Consider the following 27,244-nt stretch of genomic DNA (forward strand, 5'->3'; position numbering starts at 1 on the left):
GCGCATAATCTCTCCTATACACGATTCGCCCCCGGACAAGGGTGACACTGCGAAGATAAATACCTGGCTGTGAGACTGATGAGAACAATAATGTTGAAATGAAAATGAAATTAAAATGTAAAAAACGTTAATCTATGGGAATATTCGTACAAGAAAGTATGACGAAGAATGAGTCCCGAGCATTTCGGTGTATTGGGGAAAATTGGGGAACGTAAAAACGAGGTTTCACTGGGGTTATCTTCATTATCTCACCTGTAGGGACGGTTGATGCACCCGAAGCAGTCGCGGTATCGCCCGTACAGTGTTCCGTAGGACACTCCCAGCATCTCGGCGGCCTGCTTCATCTCCAACTCCTTGCAGAACACTGCCTCCATGACCTAAGTCGAACAAAATATCCGTCAAGACAATGTGAGGGTATTGGAAGCGAGCTTAGGTAGGAATCTCCACCAAAAACGGAAAATTAGCTATTGATGTCAAAATAAAGTATACGAAAAAACCTACCTACCTAAATAATAGCGTAATTCAAAACCGTCTCTAAATCTTGCAAAAATAGAATTCAATTATGCAACTTGACACCGCAAACCTAGCATTCTTCATTGAGTTGGTACAGCATACTAAGAAATTCAACAGTGTTTTGAGTATGTCCAAATGTTTGTAGACTGACTGATTGATTTCCTCTCTAGGGAGTTGAAACAACGACAAACCATCTCGCCGTTTCTCCGCAGGGGCAGGCAGAAAAGATAGAAGGCCGTATCACTCTATCTATGCATACAGACATCGTTTTCTTTTACATTCATACATCTCATGATTACACGCCGATTATTCCTACTCTCGACATGTCCATCGTTGACTATTTGATGGCCTCGATCGTGCCGTGCCCACCTCGGTCTTCCTCGTTTTCCGCATCCATCAGATCCTTTTAGCCGTTCGTTATCTGTCCAAACCAACACAGCACCCTTTCTCGATTCTGCCGATGATGCGTGTCTCAGCCTTACATGGTTCACGGATCTCGACATTTGAGCACCTATCGTACGTCGTCTTCCACACATTCGCCTGAGGGATCGCGTTTCAACGGCATTTTTTCCAATTCCATACTTTGCTCCCATGCATTAGAGCTGGCGCTAGGGAGATATTCAGATCTAAATTTGTCGCATTTACTTCACAAAAATCGACAGATGGAAGAGTTAGGAAATGTGGATAGTTGAACATGAGCAGAATGGTAAATGTTACACAGTGTGTAGAGTGGCCACTTATACCAGCCGACGACAGGTCCATAAGCCCTGTAAATGCCTAGACTTCCATATTCCCATCTCGATAATGTTTTCGCTCTCTGTTGAAATAAATTTAAATCTGAATAACTTCCTAGGGGGGAAATCCAGCCAGTCTGCAAGCATTTGGACACACTCAAACATTGTTAAGTAAATTATCGACTCGGCTTTCTCGCCGATGGATGTGATGTGAGCTTGGCATTTTATATCCACAATGCCTCGACATTAATTTAATCGGTTCTCCATCTCTGTCGTCGTGAATATCCAGATTTTTGCAAACATGGTCAGAATGGTGAATGTTACACAGCGTGTAAAGTGGCCACTAAACCATCCAACGACAGGTCGTAAGCCCTGTAAATGGCTAGACTTCAATATTCCTCCCTGTTGCGACAAATTTAGATCCGAGCCGACATTATTTACAAATCATTAACAATATTTTGAGTTTGTCCAAATTTTTGTAGACAAGGACTGGATTCAACTCCCCGGGGAGCAGTTAACATTAACATATTACAACGGAGATGACGAACATTTAAGAGAAGGTGATATAGAAGTCTAGGCATCTATAGGGCTTATGACCTGTCATTGGCTGGTTTAAGTGGCCACTTTACACACTGCGTAACATTCACCATTCTGCCTATATTTGAACATCAATATTCCTTCAATTCTTTCATCTGTCGATGTTTGTGAAGTTAAAGAGCTGAAACCTTTATTTATGCGGGTGAGATTCGTCTAATTGAATTATTTCACCTACATACTAGACTAGGCGACGCCTGAAAATGTTATTTTTTCCATTTCTATACTTCTTCATGGACCAGGTGGATTTATTAACAATATTTTGAGTTTGTCCAAATTTTTGTATTTTCCATTGTCCATTTTGAAAAATGTGTGTACCTACCTGATATTAAAAAAATGTCATTTAGGTAATTAAGACTAAGATTATTGGTATGAGTACTTGTATAAAATATTTATTTAAATAAACAAGATTTATTAACAACAATATTTTGAGTTTTTCCAAATTTTTGTAGACAAGAACTGGATTCAATGTTAATATAAACAGCTCCCCGGGGAGTTGAATCCAGTTCTTGTCTACAAAAATTTGGACAAACTCAAAATATTGTTGATAAATTACCCGGTCCATGAAGAAGTATAGAAATGGAAAAAATAACATTTTCAGGCGTTGCCTAGTCTAGTATGTAGGTGAAATAATTCAATTGGACGAATCTCACCCGCATAAATAAAGGTTTCAGCTCTTTAACTTCACAAACATCGACAGATGAAAGAATTGAAGGAATATAGATGTTCAAATATGGGCAGAATGGTGAATGTTACACAGTGTGTAAAGTGGCCACTTAAACCAGCCATTGACAGGTCATAAGCCCTGTAGATGCCTAGACTTCTATATCACCTTCTCTTAAATGTTCTTCATCTCTGTTGTAATATGTTAATATAAACAGCTCCCCAGGGAGTTGAATCCAGTTCTTGTCTACAAAAATTTGGACAAACTCAAAATATTGTTGATAAATTACCTGGTCCATGAAGAAGTATAGAAATTGAATAAATAACATTTTCAGGCGTTGCCTAGTCTAGTATGTAGGTGAAATAATTCAATTAGACGAATCTCACCCGCATAAATAAAGGTTTCAGCTCTTTAACTTCACAAACATCGACAGATGAAAGAATTGAAGGAATATTGACATTCAAATATGGGCAGAATGGTGAATGTTACGCAGTGTGTAAAGTGGCCACTTAAACCAGCCATTGACAGGTCATAAGCCCTGTAGATGCCTAGACTTCTATTTCACCTTCTCTTAAATGTTCTACATCTCTGTTGTAATATGTTAAAAATCATTATTTTACATTGAAAGTTCGTTGAAGATTAAAATGACTTTATTTGGTTCAAAAGTTCAGAAAGTTCACAGATTCAAAAGCCTTTTGATGGACGTGCGAGACAAAATACTCACTCTCTTGACGTAGTCCTCCGCCCAGAACTGCGGGCGTCGCCCGCGGACCAGGTAGTCGGACAGCTTGACGACGTCGGCGAAGTGGGCCGGGGGCGCGGCGGGCGCGGCGGGCTGCGCCGGGGCGGCGGGCGCGGCCGCCGCGGGGGGCGTAGCCTCCAGGGGATCCACCGCAATCGCTGGAGGAAATAACACACACCGGTAAAAGAAAAAACACCTACAATCGTTATACAGAGTATTACATGAGTTGGCTGATTGTTGTCTACGCTTCACGGTGCTTGTTTGAAATGCCGAAAAAAAAAAAACCATTCATCATCAGATCTGTGGGGTGTACGGATGACGTGCAATAAATGATTCACGGATGAGACAGTTCAATGAAGGTCTTGATAATGTGCATGACCACGAACTAAGCGGCATCCATCTTGAACTGGTTCGTCAAAAATGGACGCCCACTTCATTCGTCGTCGTCACTACCACGAGAGTGATATTCTGAATCTTTTTAATATTAATATTAATTTGTTATTAAGTGAGCTTAAATCAGCCAATGACAGGTCAAAAGCCCTGTAGATGCCTGGACTTCTAAATTACCTTCTCCAAAATGATCTTTGACTCGGTTGTGGTACATCAAATTGTAAGGCAAAGTTTACAGAAAATGTATGAAAAAAATAATAAACAATATTTTAATAAAAACTAACTACTTTGAATGACGTCACTGGTCCATGTGAATCAACCAACGATAGGAGAGTTATGGAAAATTTCCGGTTTGCTCGCCGTGAATGGACCAATGGGCAGAACTGATTGAGAATAAGCGGAAGAGAACCTGTGACGTCACACGCAGAGTTATTCCAGAAATTCATTATTTTTTTTTGTTCAGTCAAATAATCTATTGACAAATAGTTTATTTTTTAAAAACCACTAAACTTCCGCATTGGGACGTCAAGATTCATGACGAGGTTCTATTTAAATTTAAACGGTCACAAACAAAGTTCAAAATTAAACCAAATCGTGACGTATTAGGGGCGTGGCCAATGGCATTGAACCGATTTTTTGGAAATTAAAATTTATAAATTAGTAATAGTACAAAAAAAATACTTTTTTTCCTCAACAGTATTTCATAGTACTCAAAAGTACGTTATTACAAAAAATTTGATTATTTACCTGTCGGTGTGGACGAGGCAGGTGACGGGGGATTATCGGGCCGGTCGACCCCTTCGACCTCCATCGTAGTGTCCAGAAACTGAGATATGTCCCTTCCTTCGAGAGACGCTTCCGAGCAAACTGAAGACAAATCCTCCGAGTCCTGCAACGGAATTTTATTATCAAATTATGATCGCGCCGTGTCTTTCTCGGTCTTCCTCGATTTCGGCATCCATCAACATTCGCATCGTAGATGCTTTCAGGCGTTCCGCTGTCCATTCGCTCCACATGTCAATAGTAGGAATGATTGGCGTGCGTGCATAAAGATGTGGCATCCTATCCTCTCTTCCTACCACAACGGAGAAACGGCATAATACTTTGTAATAGTATTGATTTTAGGTAATTTATATACAAATACAGTTACAGTAAAACTTCGTACAAATATTCCCCCCAATTAACGTTTTTTACAACTTTCATCACCCCGGTTTTACGCTTAAAAATTTTCGGAATTCATTTGATGTGTCAAAAAATCAAAAATTATGACGTAATAATGACGCCGCGGCCCGCGCCACGCGAATGAAGAATAAAAACAGGTAAACAATTAATAAAGGATAAATTATTGTCTTAACCTAAATTGCAGGTGCAGTGTGATTGACCTTTTGTTTAAGTGTCTTCCTTTAGGGTTAGTCTTAGTTTTCATTTGAACAAAAACGTCACATTGACTTGTACAAATCATGATACGCAGTTGACAAACGTTTAGAAACAATGAAGTTTTAAATATCATTAAATAGCGATGTTTAAAACATAACAATACAAATATTTAAAGTCATAAAAAAGATGGTTTAAAAGTTGTCATAAAAGTGTGAAACAATTTTGCCGCGATCTATTTGACAGTTGTTTTTGGTGATGCCATAGAAAAAAAAGTGATACCGTATAAATAAAATTTCCCAGCATTCAGGGGAAAAAATATTATATGTTATTTTACGTACTAAACTAATTATTTTTTTTGCCGATTTTGTCTATTTTAGTTAGGCATAGAAGGTCGACATGAAGTTGTCTCTTTCGCTCAGATCGTGGAGGCCTCTGCAAGACAGTGTATACTCAAATCTAGCATAAAACAATCTTTTATGTAATAAAAATGGATACAATTCTGCCGCGATCTAAATGACAGTTGTTTTTAGTGATGCCATAGAGAAAAAAAAAGATACCGTATAAATAAAATTTCCCAATTTTTAAGGGAAAAATTATTGTGTATTATTTTATGCAAATTCAAAATTCTATTTTTGATTTTTTTATTCTTTACGCATAAAATAATTTTAACGCGCTGTTTTTAAACCAAATTGAAAAAAAGATTAATTACATAATATTGTTAGAAAAAGACAAATCATTGAAAATAGGTATAAAAAAATATTGTCGATTTCCACTTTATACCGTTTTTACAATTTTTCTGGAAGTATACGTACACTATAGTGTAGCAAATCAATTATATTTTTATGTTATTCCTATTTTTTCCATACATTTTTCATTTCCTCACTCAAGCGTTTTCCTCAGTTTTACACATTTTTCTTGCTCGATTGAAAAACGTAAAAAAGGCAGTTTTACTGTATTTCTATTTTTGTATATTTTCAGCTTTTAATTTTATCGGTCTGTTGGAAGAAATTGCCATTTGGCAATAAAACCGCCAGTGTAAAGTTTACATTATGTACAAAAAAAAATATATATATAATTACCTCTATTCCATGGGTCGTGTTGCTGGTCCACTCGATAGGTAGTTCCTTCATCAAACTGAAAAAAGCAGGCCGTAAATTAACTCTTAAAAGGCTGTGGTAAAAAATTCTCTTACACGCCGCGATGCCACATTGCGTTACCGCAAGCAAATGACCAAATATATATAGTTGGATAATTTATACAGCGCCATTTTTGTGAAAATCACCTCAAGGGCGCTGTACAATCAATAAATATCCCAGTACGTCTTGCAGCTACAGAGCGCATGGACGGTTGGGATTCCAGTTCCTCGTTTTCAATTAAGATCAATAAAAAATTATAACAGATAGGAGCTAGATTACAGGACGTCTTGCAGCTACAGAGCGCATAGACAGTTAGAAATTTCGCCCCCATTTACTCATTTTAAAAATTGACAAATAAATTTAGTGTATTAATGATACTAAAAAAAATAAAAAATAATATGCATAATAAAAAGGAGTAAGATTACAACACGTCTTGCAGCTACTAAGCGCATAGACGATTGGAATTCTAGACCCCATTTATAAAATTTAGGTATTTTTAAGTTGGTATATGAAAGCTAGATAACCAATCATCGTGCAGCTACAAAGCGCATGGACGAGTGGAATTCTAGCAAAGTTAGAATGATATCAATAAATCTATAAAAAATAGAGCATAGTAGTAAGTTTGTCAAGTGTTCATGCCAAGAAGTAAGCAATAAAAAACTAAATAAATAAAGCACTGTTTCAACTCCACGGTTAACAAAGGGGAGAATATTAGAATGATAATTTTTGTGAAAGCAAATTATTCTACCGAATCCCAAAAGGGGCACTCCCACACTACCAGAGGTCAGACTGGGGGATGGGTCACGGGGTCTGCCGCGAACTCTGAATTCGGGCGAAGAAATCTCGGCCTCCTGGGCCCCAAAATATCCAACATGCCACTCGGACATTGCAAAACCACGACCCGATTTAAATTAAATAAATTTGTAAAAATTGATTACTGGGCTTAGGTCGAGAAAAATCGGAAAATTTACACAAAATACATTATTAAATAAACAACAACAACAACAAACCATCACGCCGTTTCCCCGTAGGGGTAGGCAGAGAGGATAGAACGCCATAACACTCCATCTTGGCATACAGACCTCGCTTCCTCTACATCCATACATCTTCTCATGCATGCACACACGCCGATTATTCCCACTTTCGACATGTCCATCTTCAAGTATTTGATGGACTCGATCGTGCCACGTCTTTCTCGGTCTTCCTCGTTTTCTGCATCCATCAACGTTTGCGTCGTAGATCCTTTTAGTCGTTCTTTCGCTGTCCATTCGCTCCGCATGTCCGAACCGACGCAGCACCCCTTTCTTGATTCTGTCGATAATGCGTGTCTCAGCCTTACACACTTTGCGAATCTCGACATTTGCGCACCTATCATACATTGTTTTACCACACATTCGCCCGATTCGAGGGATCGCATTTCGACAGCATTTAACCTACTTTCATCATAATTTTTCCAATTCCATACTTCGCTCAGATAAAGTAGTTGGAACTAGAACTCCGTTGTGAACTGCTAGTTTAGCCTCCTGCGATAAACATCTGTTTGCCAAAGTAGATTTTAGTGCACCGTTCACCCTCCTTTCAATATCTTTCTCGGCCTTTCCGTCCCTAGTAAACATACTTCCCAGGTACACAGATTCTCCTACCTGATTCAGAATATCTCCGTTCACGCTGATCTCACATTTAGTTATATTTTCATCCCTTTCAAAAACCATCACTTTGGATTTATCAACATTCATAAGCAAATCGCTTTTCTTGCATACCTCGTAGACTTTTGATGACTTTAAATATTATTGTTATTAAAATCCAACATTAAAAAATTCGCATTATTTGAATATAAATAAGGTTTTGAGACACCTTTTAGTTAAATAATTACAGATGTTTTGAATATTGCGATATCAGCCACCCGGCCTCCTCGCCGAGGACGTGGAAACGAGCTGAATACCGACCTGTCTTCGATGGGCTTAGCGGGAGTCGAGTTACCACTCGGCGAGTGCAGTTTCCCTCTCTTGGGACTGGAGTGCTCCGGGGTCAGAACCTCGCTAGAATCACAAACAATATTGATCAGGGATCCGACGGAGAAAGTGTGGGAAAAACATTTAAATAATAATATATATTTCATTGCAATGTAATTATTCTTAAAAATTAAAAAAAGTTAGTATTAAAAAAATAAAGCATAATTACATAGCAATGAAATACATATTAATAGTAAAAATAGTAAACAAAAAATCCCACAAAGGCATGGCTTGTTCGTGGGTATACAAGAAAATATTAATGAATTTTTGCTCCTATAATAAATAATGGACAGTTATAATATTTTTGTATAATACAAGAAAATGTTAATGAATTTTTGCTCCTATAATAAATAATGGACAGTTATAATATTTTTGTATAATACAAGAAAATGTTAATGAATTTTTGCTCCTATAATAAATAATGGACAGATATAATATTTTTGTATAATACAAGAAAATGTTAATGAATTTTTGCTCCTATAATAAATAATGGACAGTTATAATATTTTTGTATAATACAAGAAAATGTTAATGAATTTTTGCTCCTATAATAAATAATGGACAGTTATAATATTTTTGTATTATCCAAGAAAATGTTAATGAATTTTTGCTCCTATAATAAATAATGGACAGTTATAATATTTTTGTATAATACAAGAAAATGTTAATGAATTTTTGCTCCTATAATAAATAATGGACAGATATAATATTTTTGTATAATACAAGAAAATGTTAATGAATTTTTGCTCCTATAATAAATAATGGACAGTTATAATATTTTTGTATAATACAAGAAAATGTTAATGAATTTTTGCTCCTATAATAAATAATGGACAGATATAATATTTTTGTATAATACAAGAAAATGTTAATGAATTTTTGCTCCTATAATAAATAATGGACAGTTATAATATTTTTGTGTAACATAAAAAAGAAAAAATAAAATATTCTGTAAAAGATAATATGGTATTTTTTTTTTATAGTAATTGAAAAAGGAAATAAAAAATATTTTTAAAAAACACAAAAATATTCCTTATTATTAAAGGGCAACAAAATAAATCATAGAAAAAAGAGTTCATATCTTTAGTTTGAATCCAGGATGGTGGTGTTTTTTAAAAGAAGGAAAATTTTGAAAGCTTGGAATCGATGAAAAAAAATAATTAAAAATTTTGGGCCTGTAAAATATGCATGTCTCTGTGCTGGCCCCGTCTCGTTTTACAATGTGCTATATCGTTCTGTTAGCAAGCAGCAAGCAGCGAGGCTGATTTGCAGCAAATAGTCTCTAGAATGTATGATGAACGCATGGAGAGCGAACTGGCGATGAACGAAAGTCAGTCAAAAGTGATGGTATTTGAAAGGGATAGTGAGGTTACTGACTGCATAATAAATGTAAACAACGAATGTCTCGAGCAAGTAGAAGAATTTGTGTATCTGGGAAGCGTGTTTTCAAGAGATGGAAGAGTAGAAAAAGATGTTGAAAGAAGAGTGAATGCGGGCAACGAAATGAACGGAGCACTAAGCACAGTAATTTCTAATAAAAATATGTCAATCGAAGCTAAACTGGCAGTGCACAACGGAGTTTTAGTCCCAACACTTATGTATGGAAGTGAAACATGGAACTGGCAGAGGAAGGATGAAAGCCGAGTGAACGCGGTTGAAATGCGATCTCTTAGACGAATGTGTGGGAAATCAATGTATGACTGTGTACAGCAAAGTTTCTTGAAAAAAAAAAAAAAAAAATTTAAAATATTTTAATTAAAACGAACTACTTTATTTATTTATTTAAATCTTAAAGTAGGGCACACATATCATACATATTGTCATGTGTGTTCTAATAATAACACTGCAAATATATTTGATTTATAAATTGTTTATCACATATGTCTTGACCATTATTTTAAATTTTGATATGTTTTTTTCTTCATAAATATTTTTTTCCATTTCGTAATACTTTTTAATTGCTTTAAATAAAATGGAATTTTGTGACTTTGCCTTTTTCCTAAATGGAAGTCTAATTTTGTTCTTTTCTCTAGTATTGTGATCGTGTTCACGCTGGTTCCGATCAATTTTTTTCCAAAATTCTGTTTTTTTATTAGAGTTTATAATTTTATGAACAAATATCATTGTATTGTAAAATATTCTTTGTTTATATGTTAATAATTTCATTTCATTTACCATCGACTTTACCCTCGTGTATCTGTTTTTTTTCAAAATGATTCCAAAGGCTTTATTTTGTAATACAGTTAGTTTATCTATGTTTTCTTTGTTTGATAAAAATAAAATGCTACTACAGTAGTTAACGTGTGGTTCAATAATTGCTTTGTAAATAGTTTTGCAGGAGTCCTTATCAATAAATCTTCTGATCCTTCCCAAAATTGATATTTTTTTTGCAATCTTATTTATTACCATCTTAGCGTTTTGGTGAAATGTAAGTTTTGAATCCAACATTACACCTAAATATTTAGTTTCAGTGACTTCATTAAGTTTTTCATTTTGAACGACATCACTTGTTCATATGAATCATCCAAGGTATATTTTACTCAAATTTTGTTTAGCAGGCATTGATGGAAGTGGTAGGTTTGATAATAAGGGCACTTTGCCCCGCAATCAACAAAAAAACCATCATAATACTGTCGTTTCAATAATAACTATTAAAACAATGCGCCTTGAGATTGCCGTGCGAGATCAGTTTTGTTTGTTTTTATTTTCGATTAAGAAAGAGTTTACAACCGCTGTACGAAAATGTGTTGCGGGCGGCACGAGTTGTCTATCTTGCTCACTCCATTGGGCTTGAATTAGATATTTATGAAATGGAAGATTTTTCTTGGAATTGCTATTAATTTTTAAAACAGTAGTGTGTTTGGAAAACAACGTATTCGATAAAATATTTTAAAAATGTATTAATAATAAGATTTCTGATTAGATTCTTGAAAAACAGCGTAGCAGCTTAAGGGGTAACTAAGCAAAGGGGTAACTAAGTTATTTACAAAGATATGATTTTTGAAAGTTACATTTATCAAATACCGCGCCAAATGACTGTAATCAGCGAGTCACTTTTCAGTAGTGACGTCATGAAACGGTTGGCGTTCTTACTTTCACCGACCTGACAAGAATCTATGGAATATTGCTTTGATTACTTCATTTAGTTGGTCGTAATTTGCTCATTTCTATGTTGTGGTTGTTTTTACGAACGTTCCCATTTAGAAAAACCTAGAAAGTTGACGTAATCTCTGGTCAAAATGTCAAATTATACAAATTATACTCTTTTTATCTATGGTCAAAACGTTCCTTACAAGGTGCAGGGGCTTTAAAGCGGAAACCGGAAACACTACACGTAGATATAAGGAGTGACGTCATTATTTACGATTTTAAAATTAATACTATTATTAACATTTTTTATTTATTTTTGCGTGCGTTTTTGAGATATTTCATCCCACTCCAAAATGTTTAAATATTCACGTGTACACGAAAACATTTTTAAAATTTAATTTCGGGTTGGGCTGGAATTCCTCATTACCTTTTAAAAGTGAGAATTGAGTTTTTTGAGGAGCAAAACTTAATTTATTTCGAATGCCCCAATCGGATACTTAATTTAATGCATTAGCCGCGTCACCCTCCAGAGATCTGCGGCTATTGCCCTCAATCAAAATACATCCATCATCGGCAAAATCCTGAATCACACATGATGAAGGAAGGGGAAGTTCGAGAAAATCATCGAACAATACATTAAACAAAAGTGGTCCCAAAACAGAGCCTTGAGGACAGCCACATGAAATCTCACGGGGTAAAAGTGTACTGCCACCAGGGTACACAACGTTTCGATTTGAAAAATAGCTTATTATAATTTTGAATAAGTTGAATGAATGCACAGTGAAGATCTTGTGAAGTGGTGATACCTTTCTTGGGAGAGTTTGGGCTCGAGGGGCGGCCGACCCCGGCGTCTCTTGGCGCAGTCTACGGCCACCGGCGTCGTGTTAAGCTTCAAGGGCGGCACGACGAGTGATCCTGCAAACAGAAAAAGTCATTGGTTCTTCAAAGTTGACACTGGAACTGCAATTGTCTGAACTCCGACTACGAGAATCGCTTTCAGAATTTCACATGACACATGGAAGAGAATGCATATAGTTTACATGCATATGCAAAAGGGCGGGCATATTGCCTTGAGGGAATTTTTTACCACGTACCCGAACTGTTTTATTTGAGAAAATTAGCTAACTAACCATCACGCCATTTCCCCAGAGGGGTAGGCAGAGAGGATAGAACGCCACACCACTCTGTCCTGGCACACTTCCTTTGCTTCCTTTACATTCATACATCTTCTCATGCACGCACGTCGATTATTCCGACTTTTCACATGACCACTTTCGAGAATTTGTTGTACTTGATCATGCCATGTCTTTCTCGGCCTTCCTCGACTTCTACAACCGGACACATTCGCATCATAAATCTTTTTAGCCGTTCTTTCATCATTCATTCGCTCCACATGACCGAACCATCGCAAAAGACCTTTCTTAATTTTGTCGATAATGCTTAACTCAGCCTTGCATTCTGCTCTAATTTCGACATTAGGGCACCTATCATACATTGTTTTTCCGCACATTCGCCTGAGGGATCGCATTTCAACAGCATTCAGTCTACTTTCGTCCCTTTTTTTCCAACTTCATGCTTCGCTTCCATACATTAGGGTTGGTACCAGAACTCCATTATGAACTGAGAAAATTAGAGGTATATTATTTTCAATTTAGAAGAAAATATTCATAAACATGTATATTTTTTAAGAAATAAAAATGGATTATATATCTATAATATACTATGAAGAGAAGAGGGGTAAAGAGAATAACTCTATATAATAGAAACGGTTCAAAAATTTATAATAAAAATAATGCTTCACAAAAATCGCACTTTTCCCTCTTTCCAATTGTTCCAAGAAGCTAAACTTTTAGATCTAAGACAAATATATTGTTTTCAATGTTTAAAATATATATTTAAGAACTAAAATGTATTTACAAGCAATTCAAATAGATCAAGTCAAAGAAGGAATCGCGTGTTAGAAATAGCACATTGTAAAACAAGACGGGGCCAGCACAGAGACATGCGTATTTTATAGGCCCACTACTACTACCATCACGCCATTTCTCCGTAGGGGTAGGCAGAGAGAATGGACCGCCACACACGTCTATCCTGGCATACAATCCTAGCCTCTTCCACATTCATACGTCTTGTCATACATGCCCTTCGGTTCTGTCTGCTTTTGACATGACCAGACTTGAGATTTTGGTTTATCTGATCGTGCCACGTCTTCCTCGGTCGTCCTCGTCTAACGTTGCCGTTCACTTTTGCCATGTATACTTGTTTTACCATTCTCTCGTCGTCCATTCGTTCTACGTGACCGAACCATCTCGGAGACCCTTTCTTAATCTTATCAATTATACTTGTCTCAGATTTACACTCTCGCCTGATTTCATCATTCGTAACCCTGTCATACATTGATTTCCCACACATTCGTCTAAGAGATCGCATTTCAACCGCGTTTATAGGCCCAAAATTTTTTAATTCTTTTTTTACTGATAATATTTAATTGATCCCAAACTTTCAAAATTTTCCTTCTTTAAAAAAACACGCACTTTCCTGGATTCAAACTAAAGATATGAACTCTTTTTTTCTATGATTTATTTTGTTGCCCTTTAATAATAAGGAATATTTTTGTGTTTTTTTGAAATATTTTTTATTTCCTTTTTTAATTACTATTAAAAAAAATACCATATTATCTTTTACAGAATATATTATTTTTTCTTTTTTATGTTACACAAAAATATTATAACTGTCCATTATTTATTATAGGAGCAAAAATTCATTAACATTTTCTTGTATACCCACGAACAGGCTGTGCCTTTGTGGAATTTTTTTGTTTACTATTTTTCTATTAATATGTATTTCATTGAAATGTAATTATTCTTTATTTTTTTAATAGTCTGTTTCATTATTATATTTATTGTGAAAATAAAAAAAATTGTATGCAGGACCATTGTCGCATATTGTCGCTCGTCCTCGTGACTCAATACTAGAGTTATTAATGTGGGGGAGTAGGTCTGACGTACCGTTCACAGCGACCATGATGGGCTGCACCTCGGCCTGGTCTGCGGGAGCGGCGGCGAGAGGCACTCCTCCGGGTATCAATGTCGCGGTGGCCTCGCTGGCTCCGCCCTTGTCCTTCCAGGATACGTCTGCCAGGCCTTTGATCTTCAGCTCCTCGGCCGTCTTCAGAAGGCCAGTCAACTCCGTCTGAAAGAGAAAAGGACATAATAGAAGATATTTATCATCAATATTATGATGATTAACATCTTCTATTTGAATCGGGTTGTGGTCCCGCGGCTAGTGTCTCGGACTCAGGGCTAAAACGTCCGTGGTTCGAACCCCACTCTACCCCAACTTGATTTCCGTTTTCTAATAGTGAGTTATTATATTTGGGTAAATATTAAGAATGCAAATATTTATTATTAAAAACCAAAAAAAAAAATCAACTGGCGACAAATTTTATCATGTTATCAAATGGTGACAGATTTCACCAGTAACAACTGTTATCATCTGGTGACTGTTGTCACCAGCAACAACTGTTATCCGCTGGTGACGGTTGTCACCAGTAACAATTCTAATCGCCCAATAACAAATGTTATCGACTGTGACACATTGTCAACTTTTAGAAGCAACCCCGCCACCCCGAGGCGCCCCGTGCAGGGACAGGGTTAGACTCACGTGGTGCACGCTGACCTCGCCCGTGTACATGAAGGCCAGCAGCTGGCGCAGGTGCTGCGGGTCGGTGCGGTCCAGCACGAGCGCGGGCTCCGCGGTGCCCTCGTGCCCGCCCAGCAGCAGCGCCAGCAGCCCCGAGCACGCGGCCAGCACGGCGCGATGCGCGCGGAACGCGCAGCCGCCGCACCACAGCGTCACATCGCAGAAACTCCCTGGAGAAAGAACGGTTCGATGAGCAGATACTCTTTAAATAAAAATAATGTGACCTCACTGGGGTTACCCGTGCCGAGGACACTTAACAATATACTTTATTTAAATATTTTTACATTTGAGAATAAACAAAGAAGACTAACATAATAAACAGAGATAATTAACAAAATATTCAGACAGTTTTAAACACTACGTATTTATGTTTATAATTCATTTATGTACATTTATATTATTTATATTACAAAACGCACAATGAAAGAACAAAAACATAACATAAGCTATTCACTTGTGGAGCGGTTGATTCTATATTGGTTTGGGCGAATGAGACAATCCATTTTACTTCTACCCAGCTCCATTATCCACTTTTTTTATAGCCTTTTTGAACATTTTCTCGTTACTAGTTTTAGGTTTTAGATTTTAATTGAATAATACTCCAAATTCCTTTGTCCGAAAGGGGTATTGGTTTGTATTTGTCTGAGTTGTCTTTGTGTTGAGGATCTGGTGATTATATTATTTGTATGTGATGTATTGTGGGGGTTACGTCTTTTATTTGAATCAGAATAGTTTTTGAATCTGTCGGCGAGTATTGTTTTAGCGTATAATTGGTTTGTCAAAGGATAAATGAATTTCATTCGTTAATTTATGTGTAGTTAAAAGTCTCGCCAAGAGATGGCGGGATCGTTTTCGCTCGGTCGATAATGTCGCACGAATCGCGGCCGACGAAGCTGTGATTTGTAGAATATTTCTTCAGTAGATGTCTGTATAGGGACTCCGAGTATTATTTTAATTATGGATTTTCGTGCAACAAATACACTATGTAAAATTATGAAATAGAGATGATTATTATTTATTTATTTATTTATTTATTCACACTCTTTATCAAAATACAATTCCATGTTCACTTTGCCCAGCTAACAAGGGTACACACCCCGTTCCAAGCTAGGAAATTACATTTTAATATATTATAATAGTTAGTCTACGAGGTATGCAAGAAAAGCGATTTGCTTATGAATGTTAATAAATCGAAAGTGATGGTTTTTGAAAGGGATGAAAATATAACTAAATGTGAGATCAGCGTGAACGGAGATATTCTGAATCAGGTAGGAGAATTTGTGTACCTGGGAAGTATGTTTACTAGGGACGGAAAGGAGGGTGAGTGCCGGGAACAGGGTGAACGGTGCACTAAAATCTACTTTGGCAAACAAATGTTTATCGCAGGAGGCTAAACTAGCAGTTCCCAACGGAGTTCTAGTTCCAACTCTAATGTATGGGAGCGAAGTATGGAATTGGAAAAATAATGATGAAAGTAGGTTGAATGCTGTCGAAATGCGATCCCTCAGGCGAATGTGTGGTAAAACGATGTATGATAGGTGCACAAATGTCGAGATCCGTGAAGTGTGTAAGGCTGAGACATGCATTATTGACAGAATTAAGAAAGGGGTGCTGCGTCGGTTCGGACATGTGGAGCGAATGGACAGCGAAAGAACGACTAAAAGGATCTACGATGCAAATGTTGATGGATGCAGAAAACGAGGAAGACCGAGAAAGACATGGCACGATCGAGTCCATCAAATACTTGAAGATGGACATGTCAAAAGTAGGAATAATCGGCGTGCGTGCATAAGATGTATGAATGTAGAGGAAGCGAGGTCTGTATGCCAAGATAGAGTGTTATGGCATTCTATCCTCTCTGCCTACCCCTACGGGGAAACGGCGTGATGGTTTTTTGTTGTTGTTGTTGTTGTTGTTATAATAGTTAACAAATTAATATAGAGCACAGACAAACAAAATATAAACTTATTCGGATACACATTTTGATTCATATACGTACAGACATACACATATGTACACACATATATATAAATATACACATATATACACATGTACATACGCACACACGTACATACACCCATGCGCATACATATACATACATTCATAAAAACATAGACAATTTATCTATGCGAAACTTCATGGTTGTCATCTATAAATATATATATATTTTTTTTTATTTATATCCCTACAGAGATGAGGTAGAATTTTTTCAAATTCAGGATTATGGATATTCGAGCGTTTACAGGGCTTATGACCTGTCATTGGCTGGGTTAAGTGGCCACTTGTAGGTACTACAACATTCCCCATTCCGCTTATTAGCGAATATCCACACAGGTAACATTTTTGATTTTTGTATATATGTTGCTAAACGAGAAACCATTCACAAGCGAGTTGGAGCGCCATCTATGTATTGATATTGAAGTTAAGTATTTTAATTAGCAGATTACTTTATTTTATGTAGTTAAGACTCTTCCGAGTTAAATTAAGTACTAGTAATATATTTTTTTAATTATTCCTTATTTTTTATATTTTATTTTTGACATCCAGTAAGGTTCTCCAATCCGTGGCATGCATCAACTTTTCTGACTCCCTACGACCAATGTCACGAAAGAGCGAGGTCAACACCTTCCGTAACTTGACAACACTCCCGTCTCTCCACGATTCTGCCAAAAGGTTATGGACCTTTTTGCCTACGTTATAGTGTTGTCTCGATGCCAGAACAGTGTTGACCCCTTCACTCAGTATCAGATCCCTATCAGAGTATCTTGTATTGTGGTTGTGGTTGACGCTCGGGTAAATGTCTCTCTTTATGCGTGTAACCACTACCTAGTTTAGGCAACTTATTTACGTGTGGCCTATTCAAGATTCGAAATATAAAAAAGTAAAAATGGAGTAACGAACCTTTGGAGTAGAGTTCCGAGAAGGTGAACTGGATGTTGGTGTAGTGGTACTTCCACTTCAGGCAGTACTGCTGGGGGAGCATGGTGCCTAGGTGAGCCTACGACCATAGAGGACCTGCGGACCCAAACAATATCACCATTAGGACGATTAAGACGGCGACGTGCGGCGTTCGCGAGGATCGCAAGCCGGCGGGCTGTTTCCTCACGCTGATCTGGTGCAAGCTGTATCCTGGGAAGAGACTGCCATTCAATAAATAGTTAATGAATAAATAGAAAGAGACAGAAATGAAAGAAAGAAATATATCACCATGGTTGTTCAACGTCTACATCGATAACTGTATGAAAGAACTGAAAGATTTAAGGATGGGAGCAAAAATGGGTGGTATAATTGTTAACTGTCTTCAGTATGCTGATGATGCCGCGCTTATTGCTAGCAGCAAAGGAGACCCGCAATTCTTGGTAACAAAAGTCTACAATATTTTGAGTTTGTCCAAATTTTTGTAGACAAGGACTGGATTCGACTCCCTGGGAAGCTGTTTATATTAACATGTTACAACAGCGTTGAAGAACATTTACGAGAAGGTAAGTCGTCCTTGTCTACAAAAACTCAAAATATTGTTGATAAATCCACCTGGTCCATGTAGCAGTATAGAAAATGAAAAAATAACATTTTCAGGCGTTGCCTAGTCTAGTATGTAGGTGAAATACTTCAATTAGATGAATCTCACCCGCATAAATAAAGGTTTCAGCTCTTTAACTTCACAGACATCAACAGATGAAAGAATTGAAGGAATATAGATGTTCAAATATAGGCAGAATGGTGAATGTTACACAGTGTGTAAAGTGGCCACTTTAACCAGCCATTGACAGGTCATAAGCCCTGTAGATGCCTAGACTTCTATATTACCTTCTCTTAAATGTTCTTCATCTCTGTTGTAATATGTTAAGCTAAAGATATATAAAAATAGAAATAAACGTATTTGTTTATAAATTACCTTAAATCAAAACTATTACTCAATGGGAAAAAGGAAAAAAGAGGAAAGAGGAAAGGAGGAGAGATTAAGGAAGAGAAAGGAGATGTTTCTTCAGACGTGACTTAAGCAGAGATAATGTAGTAACATCTCTGATGGTGGATGGAGATAATTCCACAGTGGAGCCGCATGGACACTATGTGAGTTAGAGAAGAAAGAGGAATTGTGGATGGGTATTAAGAGAGTGCCTTGAGAATTAGAACGAAGAGGTAAACCATGAACTGATAAGCGTCGACGGAGGTAAATAGGAGCGTCAGGACTATGAAGTACGTTGAACAGAAGTGAGAGGGAGTGATAGTCTCTCCGCTGTCTAATTTTGAGCCATTTCGGTTGCCTACGATAATCAGAAATGTGGTCATATTTCCCAAGACCAAAAATGTACCTTATGCATGTATTCTGAAGTCGTTCAAGTTTATCGAGTTGCTCACAGCTCAAATCAGTCATGGAAACATCAGCGTAATCTAGAATGGGTAGTAGTGATGCTTGTACGAGGGTGCATTTAGTACTAATGGGTAAGAATTTTAGCAACCTTCTAAGTGAGTGTAGACTGAAAAATATTTTGCGGCTTGATTCAACAGTATGAGCTCGCCAGCAGAGATTTTCGTCCATGTGTACTCCTAGATTTTTGCGGATTTCCTGTATTGAATATTGCTACCATTGACATTAAGAGGATTAAGTGAAGATACGTCCAGCTTACTAAGCAATCTTCGACTGTCCGCAAACATAATTTGTGTTTTAGATGGGTTATTAGTAAACCACTATTTTGTCCACGTTGCCACGCAGCGTGAATGCGGCAACAAAATGAATGGAGCACTAAGCACAGTAATTAGCTAAACTGGCAGTGACCAATGTCATGAAAGAGCGAGGTCAACACCTTCGCAACTTGACAACACTATCGTCTTTCCACGATCCTGGCAAAAGGCTATGGACCTTTTTGCCTACATAATAGTGTTGTCTCGATGCCAGAACAGTGTTGACCCCTTCACCTAGCATCAGATCCCTATTAGAGTATCTTGTATTATGGTTGTGGTTGACGCTCGGGTAAATATACTATTGATGTGTGTAACCACTACCGTTCTCAATATATATGGTTGAATAATATTCAGTACTCTGGATTCTTTGTAGATAAGATATTATATCATATTTATTTTATTTTTTTTACATATTTATTACAGCAATATACAAGTTATTATTTATACAACAAATTAATTCAGTAGTAAAAGTAAACATACATATTTTTTTTTTGGCTGTTGGTTCTTCTAAACTGCCTAACTAGGGTTAGCTTCCCCGTTCTAAGGCAGTCAATTATGTATTTTATAATGATATTTAAAAGTATTTACAGTTTTATCATGATGTGTGCTTTTTCAGTCTTAAAGGTAAACAATGAATATCCAGAGAAAACATAAATAATACCAAAATCTCTATATCCTAAGTCCCAAGTCATTACTAGTAAAACAAGCAACCAGCTTACGTCCTTCTACATCGGACAACAAATTCTCTGACTCCCTCCGACCAATGTGGATTAATTTATTTATTTTTTTAATTATTATGGATAACTTATATAGCGCCATTTTCGTAATAAAATTCCTCAAGGGCGCTTTACATGGTGATTCTATTGTTAAGTCAATTTAATTGAAGCTTTGAAATTTGTAATTTAATTAAAATAGGATATTGAAAGGAGGGTGAGTGCCGGGAACAGGGTGAACGGTGCACTTAAATCTACTTTGGCAAACAAATGTTTATCGCAGGAGGCTAAACTAGCGGTTCACAACGGAGTTCTAGTTCCGACTCTAATGTATGGGAGCGAAGTATGGAATTGGAAAAATAATGATGAAAGTAGGTTGAATGCTGTCGAAATGCGATCCCTCAGGCGAATGTGTGGTAAAACGATGTATGATAGGTGCACAAATGTCGAGATCCGTGAAGTGTGTAAGGCTGAGACACGCATTATTGACAGAATTAAGAAAGGGGTGCTGCGTCGGTTCGGACATGTAGAGCGAATGGACAGCGAAAGAACGGCTAAAAGGATCTACGATGCAAATGTTGATGGATGCAGAAAACGAGGAAGACCGAGAAAGACGTGGCACTTGAAGATGGACATGTCAAAAGTAGGAATAATCGGCGTGCGTGCATAAGAAGATGTATGAATGTAGAGGAAGCGAGGTCTGTATGCCAAGATAGAGTGTTATGGCGTTCTATCCTCTCTGCCTACCCCTACGGAGAAACGGCGTGATGGTTTGTTGTTGTTGTTGTTGTAATTAAAATAATTTATTTTGTTGTCACGTGCGAATACGAATGCAGTCAACACCTTCCTCAGCCTGGCGATCCCACCACATTTCCACGAAGCTGGGATAAGGTTATATACCCTCGGGCCTATATAATATTGCTGCCTTTGAGCCAAAAAAGTATTGACTCCTCTCCGTAGAATCAGATCCTTATTGGAGTGTCTAGTATTATGAACATGACAAACCCTTGCGTATTTTTCCCCGTTGAGATGTGTGACCGCTACTGACCTCAATGTATACTGTTGACGAATATCCAGCACTTGAAATTCTTTGAAGAGCAAATCACTCGGGTATCGGTATGGTTTTTTTAATATAACTCTTAACACTGATTTTTGAGCTATAGCTGCTGAAGCCATAGTCGTTTTAGTGCAGCTTCCCTAGCCAATATCGAGAATATATCATTTATCTCTGGGAATCGTATAAATGGACAATGTCGTAAATAAATAAACGAATTTCTAGTAAGACAAACACAAAAGCGTATTTTAAGGTTATTGATCAGCAAATAACGGTATATACATATAATCTATTGAACAACATAGTAATGACTTCATTGTAAATTAAACTGAGCGATAATTCGTCTTTTTACGTATTTAAAATCACATGAATAACGCAATTTCAAAATTTAGAAAACATATAATTAATTGAATATTTCCACCTCTGAATGACACAATTATTTCAAAATTGTAAAAGAGTTATTGCTTTTCAAATATACAGCTTCAAAATGCGAAAAAAACAAACGATTGCTCATTATTTCTGGGAAAACTCGTCATTAGAAACGTTAGGTACTTTCTACCGTTTCAGCTAATTGGTTCAATTTTCCAAAGTCTGATACGTAAATCGCATCTAATGTGGAGGAATGTGCTCCATTTGGTAAATTTCACAAAACAGGGCGACGATCGGGCGGTTGTGGCACATAAATAATCAAAATCAAACAAACCATTAGAGACGCGGCGACATTTTCCAAAAACGTCAGACGGAACTTCACTTTTGAATTTGTCAAACAACTTAAAAATAGCTCCGAATAAAACTGAAATTACAACTAATTAACGGTTCCAAACACAGGAAATCACCAGTTATGTTTCACTCGCTCGCAAACTACTTTTCAACCGCGCCAGCCGATTTTGAAAAAGTCGTAAAACTCTAAAATCAATACCGCTTTCACATGGCTAACTTTTGTAAAGTTATGTACTTTTTTTCATAAAAACTTATAAAAAAACACAAGACAAATTCACAGCGCGCCTGTTAGCTGTCAAACACAAACCTATTATTGTACTTGTGTTTGTTGCAACGGCACCGCACGCCGTGGAACATTTCAGTTTTATTTCCTGCTGCGTTCAGAATTTTCGCCATTTGTTTACGATACTCGATAATTGCATTCAAAAACGGCTAATAAAACGCTGGAGCCCGCGGGCGCAGGATTAACTAAACCCGAACGGAGCGGCCTGTAATTGATGCTCGATCGTAATTCGTGAGCCGAGCGCTGTCAGAATCGGGCGATCTCATTTCGCGTCGACGATTTCGGATTTTGGGTCGCCCCGACGCGGGAGGTCATTCATTTGGAAAAAGGCAAATAAAAAATATATTAAAAACTGTCGGTTGGCGTAAGCGGCCGAGGAATTCATTCATCGTTACACCGGCGTTATTTTGACGTATTTTGAAATCGCCGCCTCGCTCGGCTCGCTGGCCGCGCCGCGGCTGGCCCTTGGGAGAAAGGTCGCCGAAATCGACAAACATATTTAATTTGGTAATGTATCCAAAATAAAACAAGTTTATTGGATTGTAATTCTACTTTATTTTTTATAAAATATACAAAGGGTATATTGTGACGCGTTTCGTCTTGTTAGGACATTTTCAAACAAACTAACTTAAATATTTACAAAGTATATACTAAAAATAATTGCTATTTTATGTTTGTGGATTTCCATACAAGCCAAAATAAGTAGAGTAATTAAAATTCAATTAGGGTATACTGAGTATATTAGAGGAATATTTTGGTTGTATTGGGGAAAAACCCTCCATTATTTAGAAACATTTGTAAGGGTATGACTTTAAAATTAATGTAATAATTATAAAAATATTGACTTCATTTATACAGGTATATTTTGAAAATTATTGTTGAAATTCTACATTGGTGTTTTACATTCATGTTTAATGTCAACTAAGGTAAAATACATTCAGATTTTATAATATTATTTCATTTTAATTTAATTTAGTAAAATAACAAAAATAAAATTATTATACTCAAACATAATATGGAATAACAAATTTACAATTACAAGATTACAATTATAAATAAACATATTACAACAGAGATGAAGAACATTTAAGAGTAGGTAATATAGAAGTCCAGGCATCTACATGGCTTATGACCTGTCAACGGCTGGTTTAAGTGGCCACTTTACACACTGTGTAACATTCACCATTCTGCCTATATTTGAACATCTATATTCCTTAAATTCTTTCATCTGTTCTAGCTGTTCTAACAGATTGAGTCTATAGCCTTTATTTTCTATGTGTAATGGTTTAGGTTTGTTTTTGTTTGTTAAATTATGTTTGTTATTTATTAGGTGAACAATATTTTGAGTTTGTCCAATTTTTTGTAGACAAGGACTGGATTCAACTCCCTGGGGAGCTGTTTATATTAATATATTACAACAGAGATGAAGAATATAAGAAGAAGAAATAAATGTTTCAGCTCTTCACAAACATCAACGGATAAAAGAATTGAAGGAATATGGATGCTCAAATATAGGCAGAATGGTGTAAAGTGGCCACTTAAACCAGCCATTGACAGGTCATAAGCCCTGTAGATGCCTAGACTTCCATATTACCTTCTCTTAAATGTTCTTCATCTCTGTTGTAATATATTAATTTATTAGGTGTTTTGCAAATTGGGATTTTTCAGGTTTTTGTTTAATGAATGCACTTTCATGTTCTTTGAATCTAATTCGTTCTTTGTTTCGTAATTAGTTCTTTGAATTACCAAATTAAATATGGAATTCTACCAATTATCTGCATACACAATAAATAAGACAAACATATTACTAATTAAAAATTCATATTTTTGCGCTCTAACGATTTATATATATTTTTAGATCTCCTGTCTATAACAAACCGCATGAGCACTTGCCGAATTATCGACTCTGCTCGATGTATATTTTTGTAGTATATTTTTTTAATAAAAAGAAATATTAGCGTTTTTATAATTTACCGAAATATTTCAATTTTGTTGATCATTTTCAACGAGTTGTAAATAGGCTGGATTTCCTCCCTAGGGAGTTATTAATATTTAAATTTATTGCAACAGAGAGGAAAAACATTATTGAGAAGGGAATATAGAAGTCTAGGCATTTACAGGGCTTATGGCCTGTCATTAGCTGGTTTACACACTGTGTAACATTTACCATTATGCCCATGTGAAGTGTTTATTAATTATCAATTTATTTATTTTAAAGGAACAAACAGTCGACAATGATATAATAAAATTAAAAAAATACGGTTTGAAGACAGACCAGCGAAGTTTCTCAATAAGAATCATACATATTAATTAATTGTGTTTCAACAAAATGGTGTGTTTATGTGTATTTGTATGAGAGTAAGCGTAGAGGTGTGATTATGTGTATTTGTGTGGGGGAGTAAGTGTTCAGGCGTGTGTAGGTGTTGTGAAGAGTTGAGGAAATGTGGATGTTTAAACATGGGCAGAATGGTGAGCGTTACACAGTGTGTAAAGTGGCACTTAAACCAGCCATGTCGATCTGTCTTTTTTACTTCGTTTATTTGTTTATTCATTCAAGATTTACTCTCGTTTACATATTTACGAACTTGTGAAGGCTTTTTAAAAAAAAATTAAATTATAATTTCATGTGATGCGATAGAATAATAATCCAGAAAAATTAACTATGAAAAATAAAATTAAAAAGAAGAAAAAACGTAAAAATAAAAACAGTTATAAATATTTCAATTTGAATTATACAAATTTAGTTACATACGTAATCAAATATACAAAATATGTCGTTGAAATCAATAGTAAATAATATAAATCCATAATTGAAATGTAAATTGAGATATGGTTTCTACAAACTCATCATTATCATCATCATCAGCCGTCTCTCGTCCAATGGTGAACATAGGCCTCCCTTTTTAGTCTCCATATCCTGGGCCAACCGCATCCAACCCTCAAAGTAATAATGCGCCAAGCTATAGAGGAACCCAAACGTAAGAAAACCATTCTATGACTATTGGGTATTAAGTTAGCTACAGTTCGCAGCAAAACAATAGGCCGTACTCAGGTCGAGAATTGCCATTAGGCAAGCATTTGGACATAATCAAACATTGTTGAATTACTACCTGGTAAAAGAAGAAGTATAAAAATTGGAAAATTGTTTTCAGGCGTTGCCTAGTAGGTGATTTGGTTCAGCCGGATGAATCTCACCAACATCATAAAGGTTTCGGCTCTACTTCACAAAAGTCAACAGATGGAAGAGTTGAGGAAATGTGGATGTTCAAACATGGGCAGAATGGTGAATGTTACACAGTGTGTAAAGTGGCCACTTAAACCAGCCAATGACAGGTCATCAGCACTGTAAATGCCTAGACTTCCATATTCCCTTCTCAAAACGTTTTCCCTCTCTGTTGAAATAAATTTAAATATGAACAACTCCCTAGGGAGAAAATGCAGCCAGTCTGCAAGCATTTGGACATAATCAAACATTGTAGAAAAATAAAATACTATATAAGACATGAGAAACAGCTCGTAAGAAGGTTAAGGGATGAGGAAATAGATTTATTTATATAATCACTCTGTAAAGCACCCTAGAGGTATTACATTACGAAAATGGTGCTATATTAGTTATCCATAATAATAATAATAACCATGTCGGGAATCGAACCGGGGACCTCTTGCATGGCAAGCAAACGCTCTGACCACTACGAGGCCGACGCAAACTGAAACCGAAACGAGCCGAAACAAGCATTATCGTTTTTGCATTAGAATATTTCATGGTCCATGGTCTGGCATCTGAAGCGTAAAACTGATATCTTACCTTCACCTAACAAAAATATATCACGATAAGCTGCGATTGAAGTACCGAGGACGATTAAACAAACATACCATCATGCCGTTTCCCAGTAAAGGTAGGCAGAGAGGATAGAACGCCACATCGCTCAGTCTTTGCATACAGATCTCTAATCCTCTACATTCATACATTCCTGCCTTGACATGTCCATCTTCAAGGTATTTGATGGACTCAATCGTGCCAAGTTTTTCTCGGTCTTCCTCGTTTTCTGCATCCATTGAAATTCGCATCTTAGATTCTTTCAGCCGTTCTTTCGCTGTCCATTCGCTCCACATGTCCAAACCGACTCAGCAACCCTAGCTAGATTCTGTCAATAATGCATGTCTCAGCCTATGGCTGTATGTGTATGACACAGTTCATGAATCTCGACATTTGTGCACCTATCATACATCGTTTATATATACTACATTTGGATCATTTATATAGCGCCATTTTTGTGAAAATCACCTCAAGGGCACAGTAAAGTAAATATCCCAGCACGTCTTGCAGCTACAGAGCGCACGAACAGTCTAGCGTCCACTTACATTTTTTTTAAATTTGGCAATGAAGTTTAGATTTATTGTATTATATTATAAATGCGCTTTGTAGCTGCACGATGATTGGTTATCTAGCTTTCATATACCAACTTAAAAATACCTAAATTTTATAAATGGGGACTAGAATTCCAATCGTCTATGCGCTTAGTAGCTGCAAGACGTGTTGTAATCTTACTCATTTTTATTATTCATATTACTTTTAATTTTTTTTAGTATCATTAATACACTAAATTTATTTGTCAATTTTTAAAATGTGTAAATGGGGGCTAAATTTCTAACTGTCTATGCGCTCTGTAGCTGCAAGACGTCCTGTAATCTAGCTCCTATCTGTTATAATTTTTTATTGATCTTAATTGAAAACGAGGAACTAGAATCCCAACCGTCCATGCGCTCTGTAGCTGCAAGACGTACTGGGATATTTATTAATTGTACAGCGCCCTTGAGGTGATTTTTACAAAAATGG

At 36.6% G+C, this 27,244-nt stretch overlaps 2 protein-coding genes across 2 annotated transcripts in view; one reads left to right on the forward strand and one right to left on the reverse strand.

Moving 5' to 3' along the window:
- Positions 1 to 22,790, reverse strand: part of LOC148278676 (uncharacterized) — a 35,718-nt gene extending 12,928 nt beyond the window's left edge. Inside the window, exons 1-10 of the mRNA XM_088231015.1 lie at positions 22,108 to 22,790; positions 17,856 to 17,969; positions 14,916 to 15,124; positions 14,261 to 14,444; positions 12,059 to 12,167; positions 8,097 to 8,189; positions 6,094 to 6,148; positions 4,385 to 4,526; positions 3,230 to 3,405; positions 253 to 377 (exon numbers count right to left, since the gene is read on the reverse strand). Of these exons, the coding sequence (XP_088087141.1) occupies positions 253 to 377; positions 3,230 to 3,405; positions 4,385 to 4,526; positions 6,094 to 6,148; positions 8,097 to 8,189; positions 12,059 to 12,167; positions 14,261 to 14,444; positions 14,916 to 15,124; positions 17,856 to 17,937 (1,175 nt within the window). The 5' untranslated portion in view covers positions 17,938 to 17,969; positions 22,108 to 22,790. The remainder of the gene's footprint in view (positions 1 to 252; positions 378 to 3,229; positions 3,406 to 4,384; positions 4,527 to 6,093; positions 6,149 to 8,096; positions 8,190 to 12,058; positions 12,168 to 14,260; positions 14,445 to 14,915; positions 15,125 to 17,855; positions 17,970 to 22,107) is intronic.
- Positions 22,782 to 27,244, forward strand: part of LOC148278677 (uncharacterized) — a 35,820-nt gene continuing 31,357 nt past the window's right edge. Inside the window, exon 1 of the mRNA XM_088231020.1 lies at positions 22,782 to 22,914. The gene's annotated coding sequence lies outside the window, so the exon portion shown is untranslated. The remainder of the gene's footprint in view (positions 22,915 to 27,244) is intronic.

The sequence above is a fragment of the Micrasema longulum genome, unplaced genomic scaffold, assembly GCF_059751315.1.
Source record: "Micrasema longulum isolate JH-2025_06_02 unplaced genomic scaffold, ASM5975131v1 h1tg000842l, whole genome shotgun sequence".
NCBI lineage: Eukaryota > Metazoa > Arthropoda > Insecta > Trichoptera > Brachycentridae > Micrasema > Micrasema longulum.